Raw genomic sequence first — 24,077 nt, forward strand, 5'->3', positions numbered from 1 at the left:
CCTCTACTCTGCACTGAGTGAACGAGATAGGCAGAGGACCTGCCCCGGGCACAGTGAGAACCCAGGGGAGGTACCATCCAGGCTTGGAGAGTCAGGAAGCCTTCCAGGAGAAAACAGCAATGCTGGAGAAGCCTGAGGATGGGTCGGGTCAAGCTCAGTGGGGCAGCAACAGGAGGAAGAGGCACCGAGAAGGTCCCAGTGGAAAGCATAGCATTTACAGAGACCAGAGCAGAGGGAGAGCTTGGGATTCTCAAGAAAAGGCAACAAGTTGTGTCCGAAGCAGGGAGTTTATGTGCAAGAGAGGGAAAGGATGAGCTTGGGGCCACAGTGGGCCTCGTGGGCTGATGAGAGACTCTGACCTTTTTCCTGAAGGCTGTTTGTGTAGGATTGCCAGATTTAGCAAATAAAAATACAGGTTGTCCTGTTAACTTGGAATTTCAGATAAACAATGAAGAATTTTTTTAAAAATATTTTATTTATTTATTTGAGAGAGAGAGAGTGAGAGGGAGAGCACAAGCGGGAGGTAGGGGGAGAGCGACATGAGGCTTGATCCCAGGACCCTGGGATCATGACCTGGGCCAAAGGCAGACACTTAAGCGACTGAGCCACCCAGGCGCCCCAAACAATGAAGAATTTTTTAGTGTAATTATGTGCATGCAATATTTGAAACATTCTTTTACTGAAAAATCATTTGTTCTTTATCTGCAATTCAATTTTAACTGGGCCTCCTGCATTTTCTCTGGGAACCCTAAGTGTGGGACCACCGAAGGGTTTTAAGCAGGGGATGCCGTGGTCGGATTTACACTTTGGGAAGCTCCCAGGATTTGCAGGGAAACATACAGGAGGGAGACCAGGAAAGGGTGGAGAATGAGGGTCCTGCTTTGTCTAGCACCCATCAGGGAATGGGGGGCATCTCCTCATCATCACTGGTGGGGAAGACAGGTGGGCAACTGCAGGCCAGGTCAGACCCCAGCTCTGCTGTGTGAGCCTCTGCTCCCTCTCGGGCCCTCGGCATCCTCGTCTGTCTAATGAGGGGTCAGTCCTTGTGGACCCCTCTCTTCTGGCCATGCTGGCCAGTGAATGGGTGAAGCACCTTCAGGTCTCCTCTCTCCAACCTCAGGCCCCGCACCTGGTTTGGGAGAAGCATTTACCGAGGTCCTAGCATGTGCTGGGTCCTCTATCTAGATCACTTGTTTTATTGAATCCTCTCACAACAACCCCTCAAGGAAGGTATCATGCCCATTTCACAGATTGGAGAACAGAGGCTCAGTGGTGCAGCTGCTCCCCGGTCACATAGCGGCACAGTGCCAACGTGGAGTGGAGTCCAGGTCTGGCTGGCGCCAGGGTTCACCCTCCCACTGTCTCCAGGAAATCTCCCCGGGAGCCCCTAATCCCCCATATGTTTATCCCTTGGGCTCAGTCAGCAGTCTCCTTGTCCCCCTGCAGGCAAATGCTGCGCTGGCTCTTTCTGAGTTAAGCCAGGGACTAAAACGGGCCAGTGTAATGCTCCTCTGCTGGGGGCTTTCTGGTTTATGCACCCCTTTTCCATCTCTGCCCTCCCCACGACCCACGGAGATGCAGCACAGCCCCCTCCAGCTCCTCTAGCCTGCAGCTCTGCCGCAGTGGAGTCCACATTAAATATTAATGGTGACGTCAGTTGCCGGGCTGCTTGGTGAGGGCCACGGCTGCCTTTCCAAGGTGAAAGAGTGACCGGAATTCAGCCGGCTCAAATGGCATCCCAGGGGGCTGGCTGCCAGGACTCAGAGAAGATGCTGCTAATGTAAGGCATGGCAGGACTCCAAAAGCTTTCCTCCCATCTCCCCGGCTCCTCAGGGCCTGGGTGGCATCCTGATGCTGACATGAGGCATTCAGTCATCCGGCAAGTACTGATTGAGCACGTGCTGTATGCCAAGCACAGTGCTAGGCTCTGGGGATACAGCTCTTAAGTGTGACCTTACCTCCTGGGGCTCCCTCCCCAACTGGCTGGCGGAGGACGGGAGAAAAAGTCTCAATGCAGAGGGCCAGAGCAGGTGCCCAGCCCAGCCTGAGGCTGAGGGATCCTTCCAGAGAAGCCAGGGTTAACACTGAAACCTGAAGAAAGAACCCGAGTTAGGCATGGAAAGAGGTGGGTAAGTGTGCCAGGCAGAGGGAACAGGCTCAGAACTCAGATCCTGGTTCTGACTCTTCCCAGCCATTTATCTGCAAATTGAGTTCCCACCTCACAGCGTTCCTTTGAAGATTAGATGCGGCCATGGCTGGTGATAGTACAGGGCTTGGGGCATCACAAGAGCTCAGGGGTAGCTGTTAGGAAAGCAGCCTTCATTAATCCCTTTGCTCTGCCAGGAATCCTTACCCCCATTTGGTGAGTAAGGAAAGTGCCGCTCAGAGGGGAGACCTGACATGCCTGGGGTTATACTGTGGATTAGACCCCAGGCTGGACACATGACCCCAGAGGGGTCTGGGGTCTCATCCTCCATCCATAGAGCTATGGCAAAGGAATTATGTTTACTTCCATATTAAAGATGAGGAACCAGTCTGAGAGGGGCAAAGTGACAGGCATGAGGCCACAGAGTGAGTGGACGCTGGATTTGGAACCATGTGCGGCTGTCTCGGAGAGCTAGAAAGCCAGCCTGAGTTGTCTCTAAGACCCTTATTGTGAGTCTGTGATCCTGTGAGTTCCTGGATGCCCCCAGGCCTTTAGGGCCCAGCGATTTCATGGGGAGGGCATTTCAGCCTGGGCTGATCCGCCAACTGTCCCAGGAGGCAGCAGCCACTCTTTCCCTCAGCACAACCTCATTCCTCTGGCGGAAGCCCGGGGCGTCTAGCGTGAACAGCAAGCACTGTTGCAACAGGCCCATCTTATGGAGGAGGAAACCGAAGCTCAGAGAGGTGCAGCCCCTTGCCCAGGCTTCCCCAGCTACTGGGGAATTGCCAGAATTTGAGGAGGGTCTGAGAAACTGCCCCATTCAACCCAGGAGCCCTCCTCTGCCTTTCAGCCTCCTCTGACCTGCAATCTCGCCTTCCTCCCCCTTGCTCACTCCCTTAGCTTACCTTCCCCCAAGCTGTCAGTTTGTCAGTTGGCTGTCAGCCGATTAAAAGTGCCCCGCCTCCTGCAAGACTTTGCCACTCACCAAGAGGACTCTAGTGGTGGAATTTCTGCAGTATGCACAAGTTGTGATCAGATTCAATTCAGCACTCACTCGTGGAGAGGTGTGCCCCGGGGGTGGGGGCTCAGATGAGGAATGATTCCCCAGTGTTTACATTCTGCAAGGGAAATGGCAACTTCCTTAGAAAGTGGGAAGCAGGTGGTGTAAGTGGCAAAGAGCCGTGAACTTGACAGTCAGAAAGACCTGGGTGTGGGGCGCCTGGGTGGCTCAGTCGTTAAGCGTCTGCCTTCGGCTCAGGTCATGATCCCAGGGTCCTGGGATCGAGCCCCGCATCGGGCTCCCTGCTCCACGGGAAGCCTGCTTCTCCCTCTCCCACTCCCCCTGCTTGTGTTCCCTCTCTCGCTGTGTCTCTCTGTCAAATAAATAAATAAAATCTTTAAAAAAAAGAAAGAAAGAAAGACCTGGGTGCACATGCTCCATGACCGTGGGTAAGTGAGCTTCAGTTTCCCCATCCGTTTGAGTGGGTATAAGAGGAATCCCCACCTCATCATTGTCACGAGGATTAAATGAAATCATATGTGAAATTGCATAGCATCATGCTCGGTGCTTTAACAGCTGGCCAGCACACATCAGCCTTACCAAAATAACTCTATGCACGTGGTGGATACCAGAGTCCCTGGGGGAGTGGGCAGAGGGGAGAGTGCTTCCTGATGGAGAACCTGGAAGGCTCCCTTAAGGAGGTGAGGTCTCTGCTGGCCATTAAGGGACTTTGAAGCAGAGGAAGAGGCAGCAGGATGGGAAAGGGCATTCTAGTTGGTAGAAACTTGTGGGCGGAGGCTGGGAACGTGGTGAACCTAGGATGCTCAGGGAGTAGGTGATGAGCTTGGAAGGCGGCCCAGGGGCACGTGATGAAAGGCCAGGAGGGAGGAGCTTATATCTTCTAAGCAGGAAAGGGTCCTATCTATGACTCCAGTGGGTCTGCCGTGGGTTTGAGTCTCCCGTGTGTGCAGAGGCCCGGCCCCTGGGGTCAGCCTTCTCCTATGGCTTTGGTCCTCCTGGGTCCCTCTGTTGTTTCCTGAGTGGGGACCAGCCTGCCACTGTTGTCTGGAAGAAGACAGAAGGCTGTCGCAATCTGCTCACCTCCTACTAACATACTAGGTAGGAAAAGATGTTTTTTTTTAGCACAGTTGCCTGGCAGGAAACCTCTGTGGAAACTCAGCAACCCCCTCGCTTACTTCCCGGGGTATGGCTTAGGTAGCAGTAGAGGACGGTTATGCTCACAGCTCAACAACCAAAAGGCTCTCAGGAGATCAGGGGCCACAGCGGGAAGAATGAAGGTGGAGTGGGTCTGGATGCAGGTTCCTGACCCCTGCTGGCTGTGCTGCACTTGAGCAAGACACTTGACCTCCCTGGGCCTCAGTTTCCTCATCTGTAAAATTGGAACTACAATACTGACCCTACCTTAACTGAGTGGGCATGCACTGCCCCCCCCCCCCCCCCCCCCACCGCCCGGCCTGCTATGGAGTAGGTCCCTGTTACCCTCCTCCACTAGTTTCGAGTCGGGGTCCAAACACTGGACCTTTGAAGAAGCCCCGTTTCATCCTCTCGAGTTGCCATGCTGTTGTTTGCCGAACCTCCAACAGTGAAATACCCTAGGCCTTCAGGGCTGGAAGAAAGAACGAACTCTACCATCCTGTCAGTGCAGACTCCCATTTCACAGACAAGAAGTCCAAGGCTCAGAGAGGGGAAGTCACAGCACCACATGCGCCACACAGCCCCTCCCACCTGGTTCCACCTCAGTGGGAATCACACAGAAGCTTGAGACAATTACCCAGATGGTTCCAGTCAAAGGATCTAGAAAATTCTGGTGAAGAAACACAAGCTCCTCGACCATCTGCAGAACTGAAGCAAAAAAAGCCTTTTTTTTTTTTTTTTGCCCTTATTCTCACTGTGGTTCCATGGGGGACGGCTTCACTGTCTTTCCTCAGAGCTGAACTCCTCTGAACCAGCTCGCGGGGGGCGGGTGCTGAGAATGGGCTCTGAGCTCCACCGGCTCACAGATTGCAGCTACCAGGACATTTTCACACTTCGGAATACCAAAAGCTGCCTTGGGGAGCCAACTGCTCCCAAAGTGGGCTTTGACAGAGTGGTGAAGGGCTCTGGATGGTCCTGAGGTCTGTGGGCTCAGGCTGGTCTCAGACACAGAGCGGTGGACGGGAAGGGGTGGGGTGCAATTTGGTATCAGCAAAAGGACCCCGAGGCCACAGCAAGTGGCAGAATGTGGGTGTGAGTGGGAGGCTGCAGGTGACCTTTCTAGGTCTCATTTTCCTCATCCACATAATGGGGATAACAACCTCCTTTCACGAGTTGTAAGAATTTGGTGAGATAATATAAGGGGGGAAAATGTCGACCCTTGGGCAGCTACCGCTGATGCTGTAGATGGTGGTGTTATCACTGGTTTAGGATCAGCAAGGTTACCTGGGCAGCAAGAGGCCTGCATTTGGTGGGGAAAAACCCTACAATCCTATGTGGGTGACACTAATCTGTGGGCAGGTGGCCCCTCCTGCTTAAGATGGTAACCATGCCAACAGGGTGAAAGCCATCTCTCCAGAATAATACCAGGTCTCCTCTGTAGTATGTCCCTTGGTGTCCAGACTTCTCAGGGACCTCAGAGTGTCCCAGAGTACCCGAGGGGGGAAAAAAAAACAGGACGTGCCTTTTCTGGGTCACCTATTCACTCAGCTCTGGTGGCGGGTTCTGGCATTGCTTTGGAAATCCAGTCCTGCAGGAGGAACAGTTGTTACCCCCCGCTCAGGGTGGGACGCATAACCAAGTGAGCCACCCAGGCGCCCTAAGGGTGGGACGCAGCAAGGAATTATTCGTTCTATGGTTGTGACAGCTGGTGCCTCCTGTGTGTCGCCACCGTGCAGGTGAGGAATATATGTGCTCTTGCCGATCCCCAACCCAAAGAAATAGGTGTGGTTAGTCCTGTTTTAGGGACTTGCCCAAAGGTACTCAGCTGGTAACCGGCAGGGTAGAATTTGAAACTAAGTGCAGATCCTTGGGGCGCCTGGGTGGGTCAGTCGTTAAGCATCTGCCTTCAGCTCAGGTCATGATCCCAGGGTGCTGGGATCGAGCCCCGCATTGGGCTCCCTGCTTCGCAGGAAGACTGCTTCTCCCTCTCCCTCTCCCCCTGCTTGTGTTCCCTCTCTCGCTGTGTCTCTCTCTCTGTCAAATAAATAAATAAATAAAATCTTAAAAAAAAAAAGAAAGAAACTAAGTGCAGATCCTTCTTCCCCATCACACCACTCACATGTCCTCAGGTAGCCAGGGGCAGATTGCTCTGTTCCCGGAGCAAGAGACCCGGTACCGGACGAAGCCGCGGCAGAGGTCGCCTCTGCACTGAGGATTTGCTCTGAGCTCTGGGCAACACGGTGTGTTTGGCCTTCATGGTTAGTCCCCTTGACCTGGTTCAGGGGCTCTCTCTGGAGTTGTTCAAAGAGAACAACTTTATTGGTGGGACTTAGAGCCCTGGGAGTAGATGTCCCGTCCAAGGCAGCTGTCCTGGGCTTTATTTGTAAGGCTTGAGTTGGCAGCCCTTTCCGAAGGGTGAAAATGGGTGCTGGTCAGAGTGTGTAGCCTCCAGATAGGGAGGCTTGTGTGTACTTTTTACCATCTGAATGACCCTGGAAGGGAGTCACACCTTCTCAGCTAACACCAAAAGGCAGTGTTGGGCCATCAGGTTTGGAAGTCTGACAGACCTGAGTTCAAATCCTGACTCTGATGATTACCAGCTGTGACTATTCAAATCATGGAACATTTAAATTTATTTTTCATTACGTTCAGTTAGCCAACATATAGTACCTCATTAATTTTTGATGTCGTGTTCAACGATTCATTAGTTGCATGTAACACCCAAAATCATGGAACATTTTTGAGCCAGTTTCCTCATCTGTAAGATGGGAATGGAAATTGTACCTACCTTACGGGGGGGGGGGGGGAGTCTTGAGGGAAAAAAATATACCCATTTCTGCAAAGCTCCTTGCCCAGAGCTGGGAATGGGGCATATGTTCCCTCAAGAGTGGGTGTGGATGGAGTCACCCAGGATAGAACAGAGTGAGAAAAGCAGAGGGCCTGGGGCAGAACCCCAGTATTTATTTCAGGGTAGGCTGAGAAGACAAGCCCACGCAGGAGACCAGAGAAGGGGAGCAGTGGGGCAGCAGAGGGAAGCCAGGAGGGTGCAGTGCAGCGTCATGGAGGTTTAGAGGACAGCCTATGTAGGAAGGGAGCGCAGTTGTGCCCAGGGTGGTCAAGGGGGCCAGGAAGGTGAGAACTATGAAATGACCTTGGACTGGCAACAGGAGGCTACTTGCTGGTGGCCACAGTGAGAGCCATCTAGGTGAAGGCCTAGGGGTAGACAGACCCGGAGTACACTGGACTGAGAGGTGGGTGGGAGGTGAGGAAGTGGAGACAGTGAACTTTGGTGAGAAGAAAAACTTCATGGGAGAACCAAAGAGTCCCCCATTGACATTTATTAGAATTAGAATGCCCTATTCTACCTAACTTTCACTGTTTTGAAATCAGTCTGAGTCCAGCATGATCAGAAAAGCTGGAAGGGCTCTAATCTCTCCAAAAGCTGGAAGGAAACATAGAAATCTCCCAGCGCTGGCTCTCCTCCCACCTCTCACTGGAACGCCATTTTCATGGGGGGGGGGGACAATTAATTATCATCTATCATGCTCTTTAAAGATATCCACCAGGGGAAAGATCAGCCTAGTTTGCTAACCTCAATTCCATTTGTAGTTAGCAAAGGTGACTCTTCAAAGCATGGTGAAACTTGCGGTGGGGGGGCCTCTGCTCAGACTCACACTGAGATCCTGTTTCATGGGTACTGAGATCCTCATTTTAGTGTCACAGCAGGGAGAAGGCCCAGAGACAGGAGACCTAGTATGGAGACCCCAGCTCTGCTCACTCACTGTGCAAACTGGGGCTAGCCTCTCCTCTTCCTCAGACCTCAGTTTCTCCTTATATGGGATAAAGGGTTGGATGACAGTGACTCTAAATGTCCTACCACCTTGGACATTTCAGGATTTCTATTCTACGGTGCATTTAATAGTCCTTTGAGTCCAATTGCTAGATGGTAAAACTAAGTTCCAGTCCCTCACTTCTCCCTTCAAATACATCTTACTCTCCAGAGCAAGATTCTTGGCTTGAAATGGGACTTCCACACCTCTTCTGGTTCCCAATTACCTAAGGATAATGACTCAAATCTTCGGGTTGGCATTTAAAACACTCCATTATCTCGTTTTGCCCAACCTCATTTCCCACTGCCAGGCCTTTCTTCTCACTGTCTCTCAGATTTTGTTTCTGTCCTCACTGCTAAGCCTTTGTCTGTGCTGGACCCCACTCCCTAATACTTTTTCCCTGACTTTCATCTCCCTCAAAGTCCAGCTTACCTGCACTTGTGTATTTAGATCTGGCTTATGAGCCAAGAGAATGTATCTTATTCTATAGCTACTCTTTCCCCCAGTACTCTTTCCCCCCAGAGAGCCTAAGGTCCCTTCTCCTGTGCTGCCCTTGGCATGTTGTACTTGAGTGAGGCTATGTTTTAGTCATTGCGATTTTCCTAGTTTGTCCAAGGCCCAGCCCAGGGCCTAGCATGAGGGACCCTCAGCATAGAATGCCACAACAGGGATGGGCTTAGTGACCAGTCAGCCCATCCACCCCCCTCTTTGCCACAGAAGGAAGTTCAGCCTGGGTTTGAACTCAGATCCTGGCTCCACCAATTACCAGCTGTGTAACCTTGAGTAAGTCACTAATCTGGCTTTGAAAAATGGGGAGACCCGGTGTGCCCACCTGCGGGGTGGGCTGTGAGGACTAAGTATGTTTATACCTATACAGGCCTACCACTGGGCTGGCTCCTAGGAGATATATCATGTTACTCATCACATCCAGGCCATCCTGTCCCTCCTCTCATGGAAGGCACAGTATGCCCAAAGTCAACTGTCAAGGTGGGAGCACAGCTCTGCAGCCCGATGGGTGTGAAATGTGTGTTTGGGAGTGGCAGGTGGGGTGTCTGGACAAAGTCCAAACCCGATCCTGCCCTGGCCAGTACGGATCCAAGCAGAGGGTGCGTCCCCAAGGAGCCCATGGGCCAGCCTGGGGTGAAGGCTGGCCAGACGGCGGGGGCGGTCCCGGCCCGCCCCCCGGGGCACACGGCCTCCTGGCTTTTCCAAACAGTAGGGTTATTTGATTTTTGGGTCCTTCTGCAGCCACACCTCCAACCTGGCCTCAGAGACGCGCTTCGAGGAGGAGCTGTGACACTGAGCTACCTACGCAACCGCCATCACCGCGCCCCCCTCCTCGGGCTCCGCAGTCCCCACCCCATTCTCCCTTCTCCCACCTCCACCTATGCGGCGGTAAAATGCAGCACTCACAGGGCGCCTGCGCAGTTCTCGGGTGGGGCGGCGGCGGCGGCAGCGGCGGCGGCGGCGGCGGCGGCGGCTATTTATAGTAGGTGACGTCACCTTGAAATAGACCGTTAGGGCCGGCCCGCCCTTCCCCCCCCCCCACTCCCGCCGCTCCCCGCCGCCAGGCCCGTCTGCTCCCACTGCGCAGGCGTCCTCCATCCTCCCATCCCCCAGCGCGGCCGCCTCTCCTCCCTCGGCGGCGTCGGCGGCGCGAGCCACAGCGTGCGGGGCGAGCCAGCGAGAGGGCGCGAGCGGCGGCGCTGCCTGCAGCCTGCAGCCTTGGGCCGGCCGGCGAGCCAGTGCGCGTGCGCGGCGGCGGCCTCCGCGGCGACCAGAGAGCGGACGCACGAGCTAGCGGGCGAGCGGTGCGGGCGCGAGGCGAGGCCGAGCCACGAGCGACATGGGGGACCGAGAGCAGCTGCTGCAGCGGGCGCGGCTGGCCGAACAGGCGGAGCGCTACGACGACATGGCCTCCGCCATGAAGGCGGTGAGCGCGCCGGGAGGTCGGGTTGGCCGGCTGGGGGGGCCCGGCGTAGGGGGAGGGGTGGGCGGCCGGGCGGCATCTCCCTCCCGGCCCGGGGCGACCCCGCAACCTCGCTGGGCGCGGCCGCCCGCCGACAGCCCGCGCTTCCCGCGCCCGCCCCGCCATTTCCTGCGGCCGGGCCGGGGTGGGGTCTCGGGGGAGGAATGCAGCCCCACGAGGATGGGTGGGCGACAGTGGCCCCTTTCAGAAGGGCGGGGGTCGCTGTATCCCAGCTCGGAGCCCTGGGGGGGGAGGGGCTGCCCGAGGAAACGTGAGAGAGCCCCATTCCTCGTTCTAGACCGTTTTGCCCAACGTGGGGGCTCGCCTCCCTCTCGCCTTCCTCCATACCCCAACTTGTAATAAAGAATCACCTAGTGAGTGGCGTCCTGTCTCTCCTGGTTTTCTCTGCCACCATCTGAAGTCTGTGTGATCCCGATCTGTTATGCTCTACTTGCCGGAATCGTTCTCGTTACATCTTCCCACGCCCGGGGCTGGCTTTGTGTGCGAAGACCCCCCACCCTGCAGTCTAGACGTGGACGCGAGCTGGAGGGCGGTGGGTGTGGGGCCCCACTCCCAGGTCTGATGCACGGAGCATCTGCCTGGAGATTAAAATGAGACGTGACTTCTTGGCAAGACAGGGCTGTGTGTCTTTGCATTCCCGAGATCTTCGTAGATTGTTTCTGCAGCTTGATTTCCGGTGAAGGACTCGTGCCCGGCCACACCCTAGCACATACCGTGGATTAGACACCACCTGCATATATGAGACTAAGAGTTCCGGTTATCCTCTTACTGCCCCTGTCTCTTAACTTTATTTTACCATTTCTCTAATTGAACATTACTTCTCTGCGTCAAGGTCACACGGTGGTAGAGGTACAGCTGACGGCCACCAGCCTGCTATGTTCAACCAGTGTACATCCTCCGGGAGACCTGGGAGGATCCGCCCCACCTTAGACCTAAAGATTCTGCAGCTCTAGGGTTGGGACTCAGAAATCTGCACCCTAACCATAGCTCATGGCATTTTTGAGCGGGCTGAAGCCTGACAATTACTGGCCCGAATTATGGCTCATTTGTCCTTTTGCTGGCCTTGGGAGATTTCTTACAAATCCACAAATCGAGAGGCTCCCTAAAATTTCAGAATCATTTGAAGAGCTGCATTTAAGGCTTTTGCTATTAGTATCATATGAAATACGTTGCTGAGGTCAATATTTAGGATTTATCCAGCTAAGACAGACACTTGAAGAGATAGCTTTCCTGTGGTGTCTTTGTTTTAAAACATTGCACTAGGTGTGCTTGGAAACCAGCACCACCACTCATTTGTTGATAAAGGTGATCCTGATTTGAGCCCTGGCATGCTGTCACCGGTTAGTCTAAACCAGGGACAAGCTAGGTTTGGGATCTGAAGCCTTTGTAATTCAGGGGACCCTCTTCAGGGACACAAATGTAAAATATTAATTTTGCAAACTTTACAGAATCTACTGTGAATACATTTCCCCTGAAGGGGTTCTGAGCTTAATTTTCTTTCGGATAAGAGCCACTTCTGTTCACACAGCAAGTCACACTTGAGTGAACGTCTCCCCAATAATGGAGTGGTACTGGGATTGTGCAGGCTGAGGCCTCTAGACATTTTTGTGAGGACTTCGTTCACCCTGTGAGTGGGGCTTGAATAAAGGTGAATTGAGGTTAAGGGAAGATGGCTAGAAAGGACATTCTGGAGCTCTGGGAAACCTGAGGCAACTTGAAATGGGAAGTAAGGAAAGGATTGAGAGATGTAACCAGAATGAAATACAGTTTGGGGAGAGAACAAAATTGGCTTTCTGGTCTTCATAAGCAGGCTTGAATAATGCTATCCTGTAGCTAGAAACTTGTGTTCACAGATTTTTTTCTGAGGCTTAAAGGTAGCGTTTTGCAAAGTAATGGACCCTCCCGTGTGTTGAGAATCTGTAATATCTTATCTGAAATGATTGGTGGGTTGGATAAGCCATCCAGCATTGAAAAATAAATCCAAGCTCCAATTATGTCATCTGAGAATTGTGATAAACCATTCCTTCAATGTAACTCCTTTTAAAAAGTCAGAACTTTTTTTGTCATCTAAATTAATAGAATATATTCATTGGAAAAGACTTGGCAGGGTTCAGTGGGAGACAGTTTCTTATGTTTTACCTATTAAGTTGATATTTGTACATTAAATTCTTAATGTTATTGGGAAGACTCAGTCCCCATTTTATTCATATCATAGGCTTGAAGTCGAGCTTGCGGAAAAAAGGAATTCTGATAACCCTCTGGGTTTATGTGGGTTTTCTTCAGGGTGGTGGACAGGTAAGTAGACTGCTCTAGCATAGACGGCAGCAGCCTGAGTGAGATGTTCTGATGTCACCACACAGTGACCTTGAACTTTAACATCTCTTGGCTTTGAGTCTTTTGAAGTGTAAAACTAGTAATGTTGGTGTTGCTATCAAGTCATTTTTCAGTCTTAACTCTTCTAACTTGTTTTCTGTTTTCTTTATAATTTAAATGGTCGCCTAATAATGCCTGCCTGTAATCCTTGATGTTCCTTATGCTACCAGTGTCACCTGGAGGATGGTGTCGGTAAGCTTTAAGAAAAATCATGCATATTGGAAACAGTAGTGTTGCCTCAAATCATTTGAGAACTGCAGTTCCCTGCCTCACCCCATAATGTGAGGAGGCAAGAAATGCTTTTGAAGTGAACTAAAGGAGTGTCTTCAAGATCTCCTCATCTCATACCTAGCAGCTTACAAAGAGTGAAACAGTGGGACGAAGCATTGTGAAAGATTAAGAACCCAGGTCCTCTCTCTGCTGGGCTTGAAATGATCTTACCCAAACATAACCTCTGAGAAATGGATTATCATACAATCTTAGAAGAAAGTGAAATAGGGGCGCCTGGGTGGCTCGAGATGGTTAAGCGTCTGCCTTTGGTTCAGGTCATGATCCCAGGGTCCTGGGATGGAGCCCCACATTGGGCGCCCTGCTCAGCGGGGAGCCTGCTTCTCCCTCTCCCTCTGCCTCTCCCCTTGCTCATGCTCTCTCTCTCTCTGTATCTCTGTGTCTCAAATGAATAAATAAAATCTCTGTGTCTCGAATAAATAAATAAAAAAATGAAATAAACCTATAAAGGGGGATAAAAATGTCAGTGCATTAGACTTAAGTGATTTAAGGAAAGAGGATAAATAACCAGATTTCTGGTCAATACTCATGGGTGGACATCATTCATGTCTCTTACTGCCTTAAGTCATCTATTTTATATTAAAACATAGATTGTAATTGTGAGTTTATAAAACATTAAAATTATTTGGGATAGCATGGTGTGTTTTAACATTGATATAGTTGATTACAAAGTTGACAAAGGACAGAGAAATACATCTGAAGGACTTGAAGAATATAGAAATCTTGAGTGCAGGAAATAAAGCTGCAGCTTAAACAGTTTGAGAGGAAGAGGCACTTGGCCCAACCAGTGGCAAAAGGCTCTTATTCCAACAGCTGTGAGATTATGGGAAGTGGGGGAATGAGCAGGTGGTGTATAAAAGTGGAGAGCTCGACTTGAGTTTCTCAGGGTGAGACCCTAACCCATGTTGCAGATATTAAAACTAAGGATGATTTTGAGGTGTACCAAAATTGTGGTTAGTGTGAAATCTTAAAGCCACATCAGTACGGTAGTTTGAAATACGTATAAACTAGAGAGTACTATTTCCCACTAAGTGGTCATTTGTAACGTAAGTATTGCTTTGCCATGTATTGGCTGAGGAAGGAAAGAAGGTTCTGGATTCTTGCAGTAGCCCGAATTAAAAGGACTTCAATTGGTGAACAGTTCACAGAGCTTTGAATTTCATATTAGTGGTAGAATGCAGTGTCACACTTCCAGAAATGGTTTGAAAGGAGATACCCCAAATGTGTTTTCTATGTTACAATTTACCAAGTTTATGGAACTTACATTTTACTTACCAGGCATTCAGTAAATGGTAGCTATTACTCCCATGTGTACATTCTCATTTAATTTTCATAACAACTTTGGATGGACTGACTATGGATAATTGTTAACTTCGTTTTACAAATGAGATTTAAAGAGGTTCATTTTCTCGAGGTCAGGTTGTAAAGCCAAGACTTGAACTCTTGAATTTAGAACTCTCACTTTATAAACACTGTATAATAATGGCCCATGAGGCTAAGGCATAATATGCATAACTTTTTTAAAGTTTTATTTATTAGAAAGAGCGTGTGAGAGAGGACGAGTGGGGCGGGGTGGGGAGAGGGAGAAGCAGGCTTCCCGCCGAGCAGGGAGCCCGTCGAGGGGTTCCATCCCAGGACCCCGGGATCATGAAAGGGATAATATTTCTAGTATACATTCCGGCATTAGTCATTGTTGGTGACTAACTTGCGGGCCCTTTATACAAGTGGGCTTAGTGAACAAGTGATTTCATCTATCAGATGTAAGTCATTTTTGCCAAGTTTGATTAAAACCAGAATCTTCTATGTATGGTCCTTAGCTATAGCAGGGGAGTATAAAAGGCAGACGCACACATTTGGATTTGCTTGTTCTCCTGAAGACCAGGAGTTTCTTTTAGCTTAAGAAGCAAAATATTAATTGAATTTGAATTCCTGCTATGAATTAAGTGCAGAACTATGTTAAATCATATTCGTGGTATTTTAAGAAATTGTTTCATATCCTTGGCACCAGTTGTTTTTCCACTTTTTTTTTTTTTTAGTCTATTTTATAAGCCAGTAGACCCTAACATTTCATTGTCTGGGTTCTTGGTAAAATTCCTTCCAGCTTCCAAGTTGAGGACACCCGTCTGCTGCCCCACCGTTCGGGTGCTCTTCCCACTCCTTGCTGCAATGGCTTTCCCGTTGTGGTGGTGGGTGGTGGCACTTCCCTGCGATCGGAACCTGGCACAGCTTCTGAAGCTTTCAGTGCTGGTGCCTCCAGGGACAGTAGCGTGCAGTAATGCCATTCAGATGGGTTGTATTTAATCCCTGCCAATCCCTACAAAAATGTTCAGTTATGTCAAGAGTAAGAAAAGGCAGCCTCTCCATGATAACAGAGGTGGCTGTTTTGACTAATGTTTTTTTTTTTTAAAGATATTATTTATGACAGAGAGTTAGCGAGAGCAGGAACACAAGCAGGGGGAGTGGGAGAGGGAGAAGCTTCCCCCGATGCGGGGCTCGATCCCAGGACCCTGGGATCATGACCTGAGCCGAAGGCAGACACTTAACGACTGAGCCACCCAGGCGCCCCTGTTTTGACTAATGTTAAGCTTCGAGTGGGTATTAACGACCTGAACTCATCGGCTCTAAGCTTGAAGTTTAGCTTCTCTTTGACTTTCTAGAACTGCAGCCTTGCCCTAGTGAGGACAAGGAGTGGTCTTTCCAGGCCTGGGCAAGTGGTGACAGATGGGTACTTTGCCACCTTGGAACCAGGTAGAATCTTCACTCGGAGGGTAGTAAATTGGGGAAGGGTCAGGCAAAAAAGCTTTCATACCCTGACTCACCTTTTTATTCTCTTTTTCTTTCTTTCTTCTTTTTTTTAAAGATTTTATTTGACAGAGAGAGAGACAGTGAGAGGGGGAACACAAGCAGGGGGAGTGGGAGAGGGAGAAGCAGGCTTCCCGCTGAGTAGGCAGCTGGACAAGGGGCTCGATCCCAGGACCCGGGGATCATGACCTGAGCCAAAGGCAGATGCCCAACGGCTGAGCCACCCAGGCGCCCCTCTTTTTTTAATACATACAGGACTCTGCCAAAGAAGTTTAAAGATTTTATGATGTGGTTATGTTTACCTGATTCTTCATGAGAATCGTTTTCTCCTGTTGTAAACTCTTAGATCAAACGCAAGCTTGTTGGTAGCAAGTGGGTGTGGGTAACTATAAAAGATGGGATAGTAGTGGGTGCGTGTAGCTCTGAAGGATGGGAGTGCCCTTTAGGAGAAGTAACATTTACCATGACTTTGGCATTTTGACCTGGCTGTCCAGGGGTGGCATTTTTTTGTTTGCTCAGTATTACTTTTGAGGTTGGATGTTTCCCAGATTAAGACTTTAAGTTTTCCCAAATAGTCCTGCTATTTTTGGCAGTGGATCTATTTTTACTCACAAACACATAGTTTATTGCCTGGTGAGTTAGTGGGAGGAGGCCCTTAGGGATTTTTGAGTAAGTAAATGGTGTCACAGGAAGATAAATGAGTTAGTAGTCTGTCAGGTTATTTGTAACTTTGAGTACTGCTGTGTAGTCCTAGAGCAGAGGAAATGGGTGAAGTGAGTGCCCCCAGGCTGGGAGTTGGCACAGCCAAGGCGGCCGAATGCTGAGGACATCAGTCAGAACATTAGTCGAGTGGCTGGCCTGGAGCCCAGTCCTTAAGGGAGGTGGAGAGATGGGCCTTTAGAAATGGGAATGGTCCACCAACTTAAGGTTTTCAAAGAGTGTGAGTTGGATTAAGTGGGGTGGGAGGTGGGCAGGCAAACAGGAAGGCAGAAGGCAGAGAGGCTGTGAACAGAGGTGAGGAGTCCCTTAGAGGTGATGCTGCCCCATGAGGATATCGTGTCTGGAATGGCTGCCCTGAGGGTAGCCGATGGGCAGAAATGAGGCTGTGTTGAAACCGGCTGGAGTAGAGAGCAGGTTGAGAACCATTGGGCAGGTCTCTCTATCTGGAAAATTTTGTGTCTTTGCTTCACGTTCCCAGTTAGAAACCATTTGGAAACTTCTAATTGTAAAGTTGCACTAAATCATCTCCCCAGACTATGCGTGCAGATGGCCATCCAGCTGCTTTAGTACCAAGGGGTTAGGACTAGTAGTTACGTTTTCCTTTCTCTTGTGCTACATTGCCTCCCAGTGTCTGCTTCTCTTGGTGTGTGACCAGACTTTCCTTAGCTCTCCTGCCTCCAGTAGTTTGGAATTTGAAATAGTGGGAACTGGTGCTAACAAATCAAGACTGGCTGTAAATCTTGTTTGTTTTAATAGGCCATCTGATTTCACTTCGGTCTATACTTTTCCAATCTGGGGAAAGCTGTTTCCTTTAGTTATCCAATCAAGTAATAAAATGATCTTCCTTCCATAAGTTTCCCTTTCCTAACTGAGTTGTAATCCAGGAGGATTAAAAATACTATATTTAAACGTATCCAGTTATTTCCTAGTTAGGCCCTGGCTGGGGTTCTGAGAACAATGCTTGCTTAGCTATTAGTCACACTCAGCTGATGCTGATAGTGATTCATTCAGACTGGCAGGAAACCAGATGATTGTTACATAAACACTAATACTCCTAGTAAATGATTTTCATGTGAAGGTGTCATTATAAATATTGCCCAGGAGCCTTTTTGGGCAATTTATTCCTGATGGAGAAGGGCCGCATGAATTCCTGAAACCTACAGAAACAACCAAATTTCATTTACACTAATATCAACCTCTTTCCTTTCCACACCTTTTCTTGTTGCTCAGGAAAAACAGAATCCTAGAATACTAGAGCTGAAGAGGTCCTTGGAGATCATTTAGGCCAGTGCCCCTTATTTTACTTTTGATCCCCAGACAAGTTCACATAGCTAGCTCAGGCTAAACTCCGGATTTCTTAGGGTTTTTTGTGTTTTTTTTTTTTAGTGATGATAATATCTATTGTACAAACACCCTGGGTGATAAAGGTGTTCTGTATTTCACATATGCACTCAATTTTAAAGATACACTCTGGGAGTTACCTTGGTGTGTGTTCGTGACCTAACAAGCAGCTTTATTAGCCACAGGGTGAAATCTTAGTGACTCCTTATCATTTGCATTTTAATGTCAAGTGCCCTTAGATTGACTTATTGCAGAAGCTAAGGAGCTCTGGAATTCCGTGCTTGCCTCATGTTTTACGGAATATTGCCCTGGAAAAGTGAGTCATTTGAGAGGATTCAACAACCAGATTTGTCGGAGGATTCCAGATGGAATTTTCATTTATAAGGGTTTCTTCCTGGAAAGACCAAATTAACAAATATCAAGGAACTCACTGGAGAAGAAAACCATTGGGGTTACAGGTCTTTACCTGGATTTGAAGGGAGCATGGATTTGGGGTTAGTAGAGAGAGTGCCTGGGACTGGGCAGATCGCTGAGAAAAGTGTGGAGACCACTCAACCTCTGTGTGAGGAGGAATGAGGAACCTGGTTTGCAGGCAGCCCTCCTAGGGGATGGGTAGAGGCAGCCTGTAGCCAAAGAACACACTGAAGAAAAAAGTGCGGTTGGTTTGACTGAGTAGGCAGAGATGGAGGGACAATCCCAGGCCAGGGATTTGTAGTAAAAGAGTAGGGGTGCTGGGGACAGGGAAATGGGGGAATTGATGGTATTTTTATTGGGGAGGGGGTTGCCAGTAGACAATGAAGAACTTAACACAAGTTTTCTAATTTTACACATAATGATTATATTTGTTGCTTATGTTCTTGAGTTAATTTTTTTGATCTTCTTTAGAATTTCTGATTCTCCACTGCTCAGTCTTTTCAATCCATGTTAAAGCATGTCTGTTTTAATATGCTGTGAATAACTTTCTCCCTTGAACTTGGCCTTTACAAAACCCTTTCCCCTCAATTGCAGGAGTTTCTGTCCTTACAGTTTAAGTAATATTTTTCTTTGTTGAGTGTTGGTTGGTTTCCTAAATTTTTTTTTTCTGAAAATTAAAGACCTTTACAGTAAGTCATATAATTAAAGAATCCCCCTACTTTATAAAGAAAGAGGCCAATTTAGAAAATTAGTGGCTTTGCTGGGGCCCAGACCCAGGTTTTTCTGATTCCAAGTCTGTATTAGTTTCCTTGGGCTGCCAAACAAAGTACCACAAGCGGGGTGGCTTAAAAGAGCAAATTATATTATTGCAGTTGGGAAGGTTAGAAGTCCAAGATCAAGGTGTCAGTGCTCCTTCTGAAGGCTCTAGGGAAAAATCCTTGCCTCACTTTTAGCTTCTGGTGGCTCTTGGTAATCCTTGGCGTTCCTTGGCTGGTAGACCCATCACTCCAATCTCTGCGTCTGTCATCACATGGAATTCTCTCTGTGTTTGTGTGTCTCCAAATCTCCCACTTCTTATAAGCGCACCAGTCACTTGATTTAGGATCCACCCTAATACAGGATGACCTCATCTTGACTTGATTATGTCTGTAGAGGTCCTATTTCCCAATAAGTCACATTCACAGGTCCTGAGGTTAGGACTTCAGTGTAACTTTGGGGGTCCAGCGCCCTTTTTACTAAGTACATAGCTGGCTCATGTGGAGTTGGCATCATGAACTACCTAAAGAAAGTTACGGCTTATGAAATTTAACATTTCTCTTAAAAGTAATTGGTGCTTCCATCCTTGATGGCCAGTCAGGATTTCCTGCCAGGTAGGTCAAAGTAGCGCTTACCTGCTGAGTAACTGTGCTTCCTTTTAGCAGAGGCTGGGGGCAGGTTCCTGTCACTAATATATCCATTTGGATTGGGGGAGGTCTGAGTGTACCAGTAGGATTCTCTTGTGTAACCACTCAGGGCAAAACTCTGGCCACTTGACCTGTGTTTGATCTCATCTGTGAAGCTTTTATCTGTTAATATGTATTTGAGGGAGGTGTGATTAGTTCTTTCTAGAATATAAAGTTGGAAGTAGAATCTGGAATGTACTTCCAGTCTGTAATCTTCAAACATTTGGCAAAGGACTTGTATGATCTTATTGTTGACAATACCTTTTGCAGAATAGCTGAACCTCTAGGCTTTTTTATCCACTGCTATGTACCACCACAATCTTTCCATGGTTATCTTTATCCCCATACCTCTACCAAGATAAAGGCAACATCTTAAAAGGCCCGAATTATGAATTTCTCAAATCCCTTATCACTGAATATTTTAAGTATTTATTTCTTTTTAGACTACAGTCTTCCTTCAGACAGGATCCATGTCTGATTGATTTTTCTCCAACTTGTCCACGCTGGCTTGAGAAGGGTTGTTGATTAGGTTCAAAGGAAGATTTCTTCCTAAGATTTTTGGATTTGGATCTCAGTGTTTATCTTTTGGGGATTTTGCAGGTGACAGAGCTCAATGAACCTCTTTCCAATGAAGATCGAAACCTCCTCTCTGTGGCCTACAAGAATGTGGTTGGTGCCAGGCGATCTTCCTGGAGGGTCATCAGCAGCATTGAGCAGAAAACCATGGCTGATGGAAATGAAAAAAAATTGGAGAAAGTTAAAGCTTACCGGGAGAAGATTGAGAAGGAGCTGGAAACAGTGTGCAATGATGTCCTGGCTCTGCTTGACAAGTTCCTCATCAAGAACTGCAATGATTTCCAGTATGAGAGCAAGGTATTTTACCTGAAAATGAAAGGCGATTACTACCGCTACTTGGCAGAGGTAGCTTCTGGGGAGAAGAAAAACAGTGTGGTCGAAGCTTCTGAGGCTGCCTACAAGGAAGCCTTTGAAATCAGCAAAGAGCACATGCAGCCAACGCACCCCATCCGGCTGGGTCTGGCCCTCAACTTCTCCGTGTTCTACTATGAGATCCAGAATGCACCTGAGCAGGCCTGCCTCTTAGCCAAACAAGCCTTCGATGATGCCATAGCTGAGCTGGACACGCTAAACGAGGATTCCTATAAGGACTCCACGCTCATCATGCAGTTGCTGCGAGACAACCTCACCCTCTGGACCAGCGACCAGCAGGATGAAGAAGCAGGAGAAGGCAACTGAAGAGTCTTCGGGTCCCGGGCCCTTCCTTCACCCACCACCCCCCATCATCACTTGATTCTTCCTTGCCACAATCACTAAATATCTAGTGCTAAACCTGTCTGTATTGGCAGCACAGCTACTCAGATCTGCTCTCCTGCCCCTTGGGAAGCAGTTGCAGATAAATCTTCATGGGCATTGCTGGATTGATGGTTGCTTTAAGCCCTTAGGGGCCCCCTTTTCGAATTGTGCAGACAAGTGCGTTCTGAATGAGGCATTCTATGCCTATTGATCTGTGTGAAATCCTAGCAAAAGCAATGGGGAAGTTTAGAAAGGAGAATTAGCCAACACAGGCTACGATTGATATTTAAATGATCCATTTAAAACAAGCTGATAGTGTTTTGTTAAGCAGTACATCTTGTGCATGCAAAAAAATGAATTCACCCCTCCCACCTCTTTCTTCAGCTAATGGAAAACTGTTAAGGGAAGCTGATTACAAAGAGACCACTCCTCCTTTCCATCAGCTTTATAATAAACTGTTTAACGTGAGGTTTCAGTAGCGCCTTGTTTTGCCTCTTTAAATTATGATGTGCACAAACCTTCTTTTTCAATGCAATGCATCTAAAAGTTTTGATACCTGTAACTTTTTTTTTTTTGGTTGCGATTGTTTAAGAATCATGGATTCAGTTTTTGTAAACTCTTTGGCTATTGTCCTTGTGCATCCTGACAGCACCATGTGTGTCAGCCCACGTCAATCAAGATGGGTGATTATGAAATGCCAGACTTCTAAATTAAATGTTTCGGAATTCAGTGGGTAAATAAATGCTGCTTTGGGGATATTCTGCCTATGTGTGTGGTTTTCATCCTCTCCCCCCCCCCCCCCCCCCCCCCGGAGCTCTCCAATAGGTTACCATTTTTAATCCTGCTTTTAGTATCTCAAACACTGAAGCATTTTTGGCAAATAGTTTTCTTGCTCTCTGATTCCATTACACATTTTGCAGTGTACACATTAGACTCATGAATTTTCAGTTGTTTTCTGTGAACCCAGTCCACATAGTCTCTCTGATCCACTTTTCCTGATAACTGGTACTGGTATGGGAGTTGAGCAAACAAAAATGCTTGGTCTTCCTCAGTATAGCACCTGACTAGTGAAAGGTCAAGCCTGTGTTTAACTTGGGAGGGTGTAGCTTGACCACCCTAGCAGAATGTCGGTTGATATTTAATACTCAAGGTAGATACTGAGGTTATACATGTCCTCATTTTCTTCATATTCTTTTGTATCAGATACAATAAAATGGATCCCTGAAATAATCTTTAAAGCCTCCATCTATGTTTAAAAAAGGAAAAGGTCGGACACCGTAAGTTCTTTCCCATCTGCTTTCACCCAAGGCTTCTCTTGACGCTTAGCATTCCCAGCTAGACCTCATCCTCTGATGATACAGACTCGAGCCCCTCACAGTTTTTATCCTCTGCAGCTTGGTGCCCAGGAACCAAACGTGCTTGTTAGTGGATTGGTTCAGTTACACAAAGGTCTTAAAATACCTTAATCTTTACTAAAGCTTCACGCTAGACTGGTGAGAATGGCAGTGGTCTCTGTCCTTGAACTTTTCTGTTGTGGTGGAGCACAGACCTTTTAAGCTTAGAAATTTAACCTGTTTTCTCATTCTGAAGTAGAGGTATGACCAATGTGCTGCTAAAATACTCGTTAGAAGGCCTGTTTGAGGGGCGCCTGGGTGGTTCAGTCGTTAAGCGTCTGCCTTTGGCTCAGGTCGTGATCCCAGAGTCCTGGGATCGGGGCCCCGCATCGGGCTCCCTGCTCTGCAGGAAGCCTGCTTCCTCTCCCGCTCCCCCTGCATGTGTTCCCTCTCTGGGTGGCTCTCTCTCTCTCTCTCTCTGTGTCAAATAAATAAAAATAAAGCCTGTTTCAGGTTGACCTCATTGCTAGCTAAAAGTGGTTATTAAGTTTCTCTTCAGTTAGTAGGTCAGGTATTTTAAAGCTACCAGCTTTATGTAGCCAAGATACTTGCCTGAGATAAACATGTAGACATTAAAACTTAACTAAATTTGAAATGCCCTTCACAGGAGGAGCTTTAAGAAAAACACTCATGTTTTCATTTCATAGCTATCTAATGAAAGGTTTTGTCCCCACCTTGTGAATGAGGAAAGCTGAGGTGCAGAGCTGTGGACCTCTGGAATTCACAGAGCTGGTTAAGCCGCAGAAGATGGCCTAAGACTCCTAATCCAGAGTTCTAAATGCCCTGGGTTCTGCCAGTGCCATACTCCAGGTGGGCAGCCTTGACAAACCACACAACTTTTCGAGACTTACGTCTCATTTCTATTAAGTGTAGGATTTGTAGTATGTTTTCATTCAACTCAAAGTACTGTGTGTAAGGCATCTTCTTTGGTCTGGGAATGGGGTTGTGGGGGAAGTAAGGACACATAATTAATACTTCAGGCCCGTAAGTGATAAATGGGATTCTTTGAGAGCACCTGAGGGAACTATACCTGTGCCATAAACCTGAAGGCCTTCTCAACTGCACGATCCCAAAGCTTTCCTTCCCATTTTGCTCATTCATGTTTTAAAACTTATCAAGATGAATTTATGAAACGATAGGGTCATCTCAGTGTTAGAGCAGGGGAGACTAAACTCCAGAGAAATGAAATGGCTTTTCCAGGGTCACACTGGAAAATTGGTAATAGAACCCAGACTAACATTCAGATTCTTTAAATCTTTGTTCATCGTTCTTTACTATGCTCTTGGGATTGAGAAGGAAAAATGGATGTGGCATACGTCCCATTCTGGGGACACTTAAGTAGTTTTAATATATTTTTAAAGATTTTATTTATTTGACAGAGAGACACAGGGAACACAAGCAGGGGGAGTGGGAGAGGGAAAAGCAGGCTTCCTGCAGAGCAGGGAGCCCAATGCAGGGCTCGATCCCAGGACCCTGGGACCATGACGTGAGCTGAAGGCAGACACTTAACAACTGAGCCACCCAGGCGCCCCACTTTTAATATTTTCATTTAGAGTTGAATGAATTCTATTTGGAAAGGGATTTTTTAAATTTATTGGTGCTATTGCTTCAGATTTTCTATAACTCCTCAAACTCTGCTCAAAAATCCATTTTTTTTTCCTGGGCACCTGGGTGGCTCAGTCAGTTAAGCGTCTGCCTTTGGCTCAGGTCATGATCCCAGGATCCTGGGATTGAGTCCCACGTCGGGCTCCCTGCTGTGCCCTCCTTCCCACTCGTTCTCTCAACCTCTCTCTCAAATAAAATCTTTAAAAAGCAAAAGAAAAAAATGTTTAAAAAATTCATTTGTTTCAGTTGGAGGAAAGGGTATTGGA

General features: G+C 48.1%; 2 protein-coding genes across 2 annotated transcripts; one reads left to right on the forward strand and one right to left on the reverse strand.

The window, feature by feature from the left end:
- Positions 1–1,726: 1,726 nt before the first annotated feature.
- On the reverse strand, positions 1,727–9,454 carry C14H22orf24 (chromosome 14 C22orf24 homolog). The gene is given in 5 exon segments (XM_027577001.1): positions 1,727–1,927; positions 4,614–4,775; positions 4,778–4,902; positions 6,421–6,638; positions 9,444–9,454. Coding segments are annotated over 5 exon segments (717 nt in total).
- Positions 9,455–9,771: 317 nt separating this feature from the next.
- Positions 9,772–21,579, forward strand: YWHAH (tyrosine 3-monooxygenase/tryptophan 5-monooxygenase activation protein eta). Its single transcript, XM_027576682.2, has 2 exons — positions 9,772–10,064; positions 20,102–21,579. The coding sequence occupies exons 1-2, from the start codon at positions 9,978–9,980 to the stop codon at positions 20,753–20,755; spliced, it is 741 nt and encodes a 246-aa protein (XP_027432483.1). The 5' UTR covers positions 9,772–9,977; the 3' UTR covers positions 20,756–21,579.
- Positions 21,580–24,077: the final 2,498 nt, after the last annotated feature.

This window comes from Zalophus californianus, chromosome 14, assembly GCF_009762305.2.
Source record: "Zalophus californianus isolate mZalCal1 chromosome 14, mZalCal1.pri.v2, whole genome shotgun sequence".
Lineage (NCBI taxonomy): Eukaryota > Metazoa > Chordata > Mammalia > Carnivora > Otariidae > Zalophus > Zalophus californianus.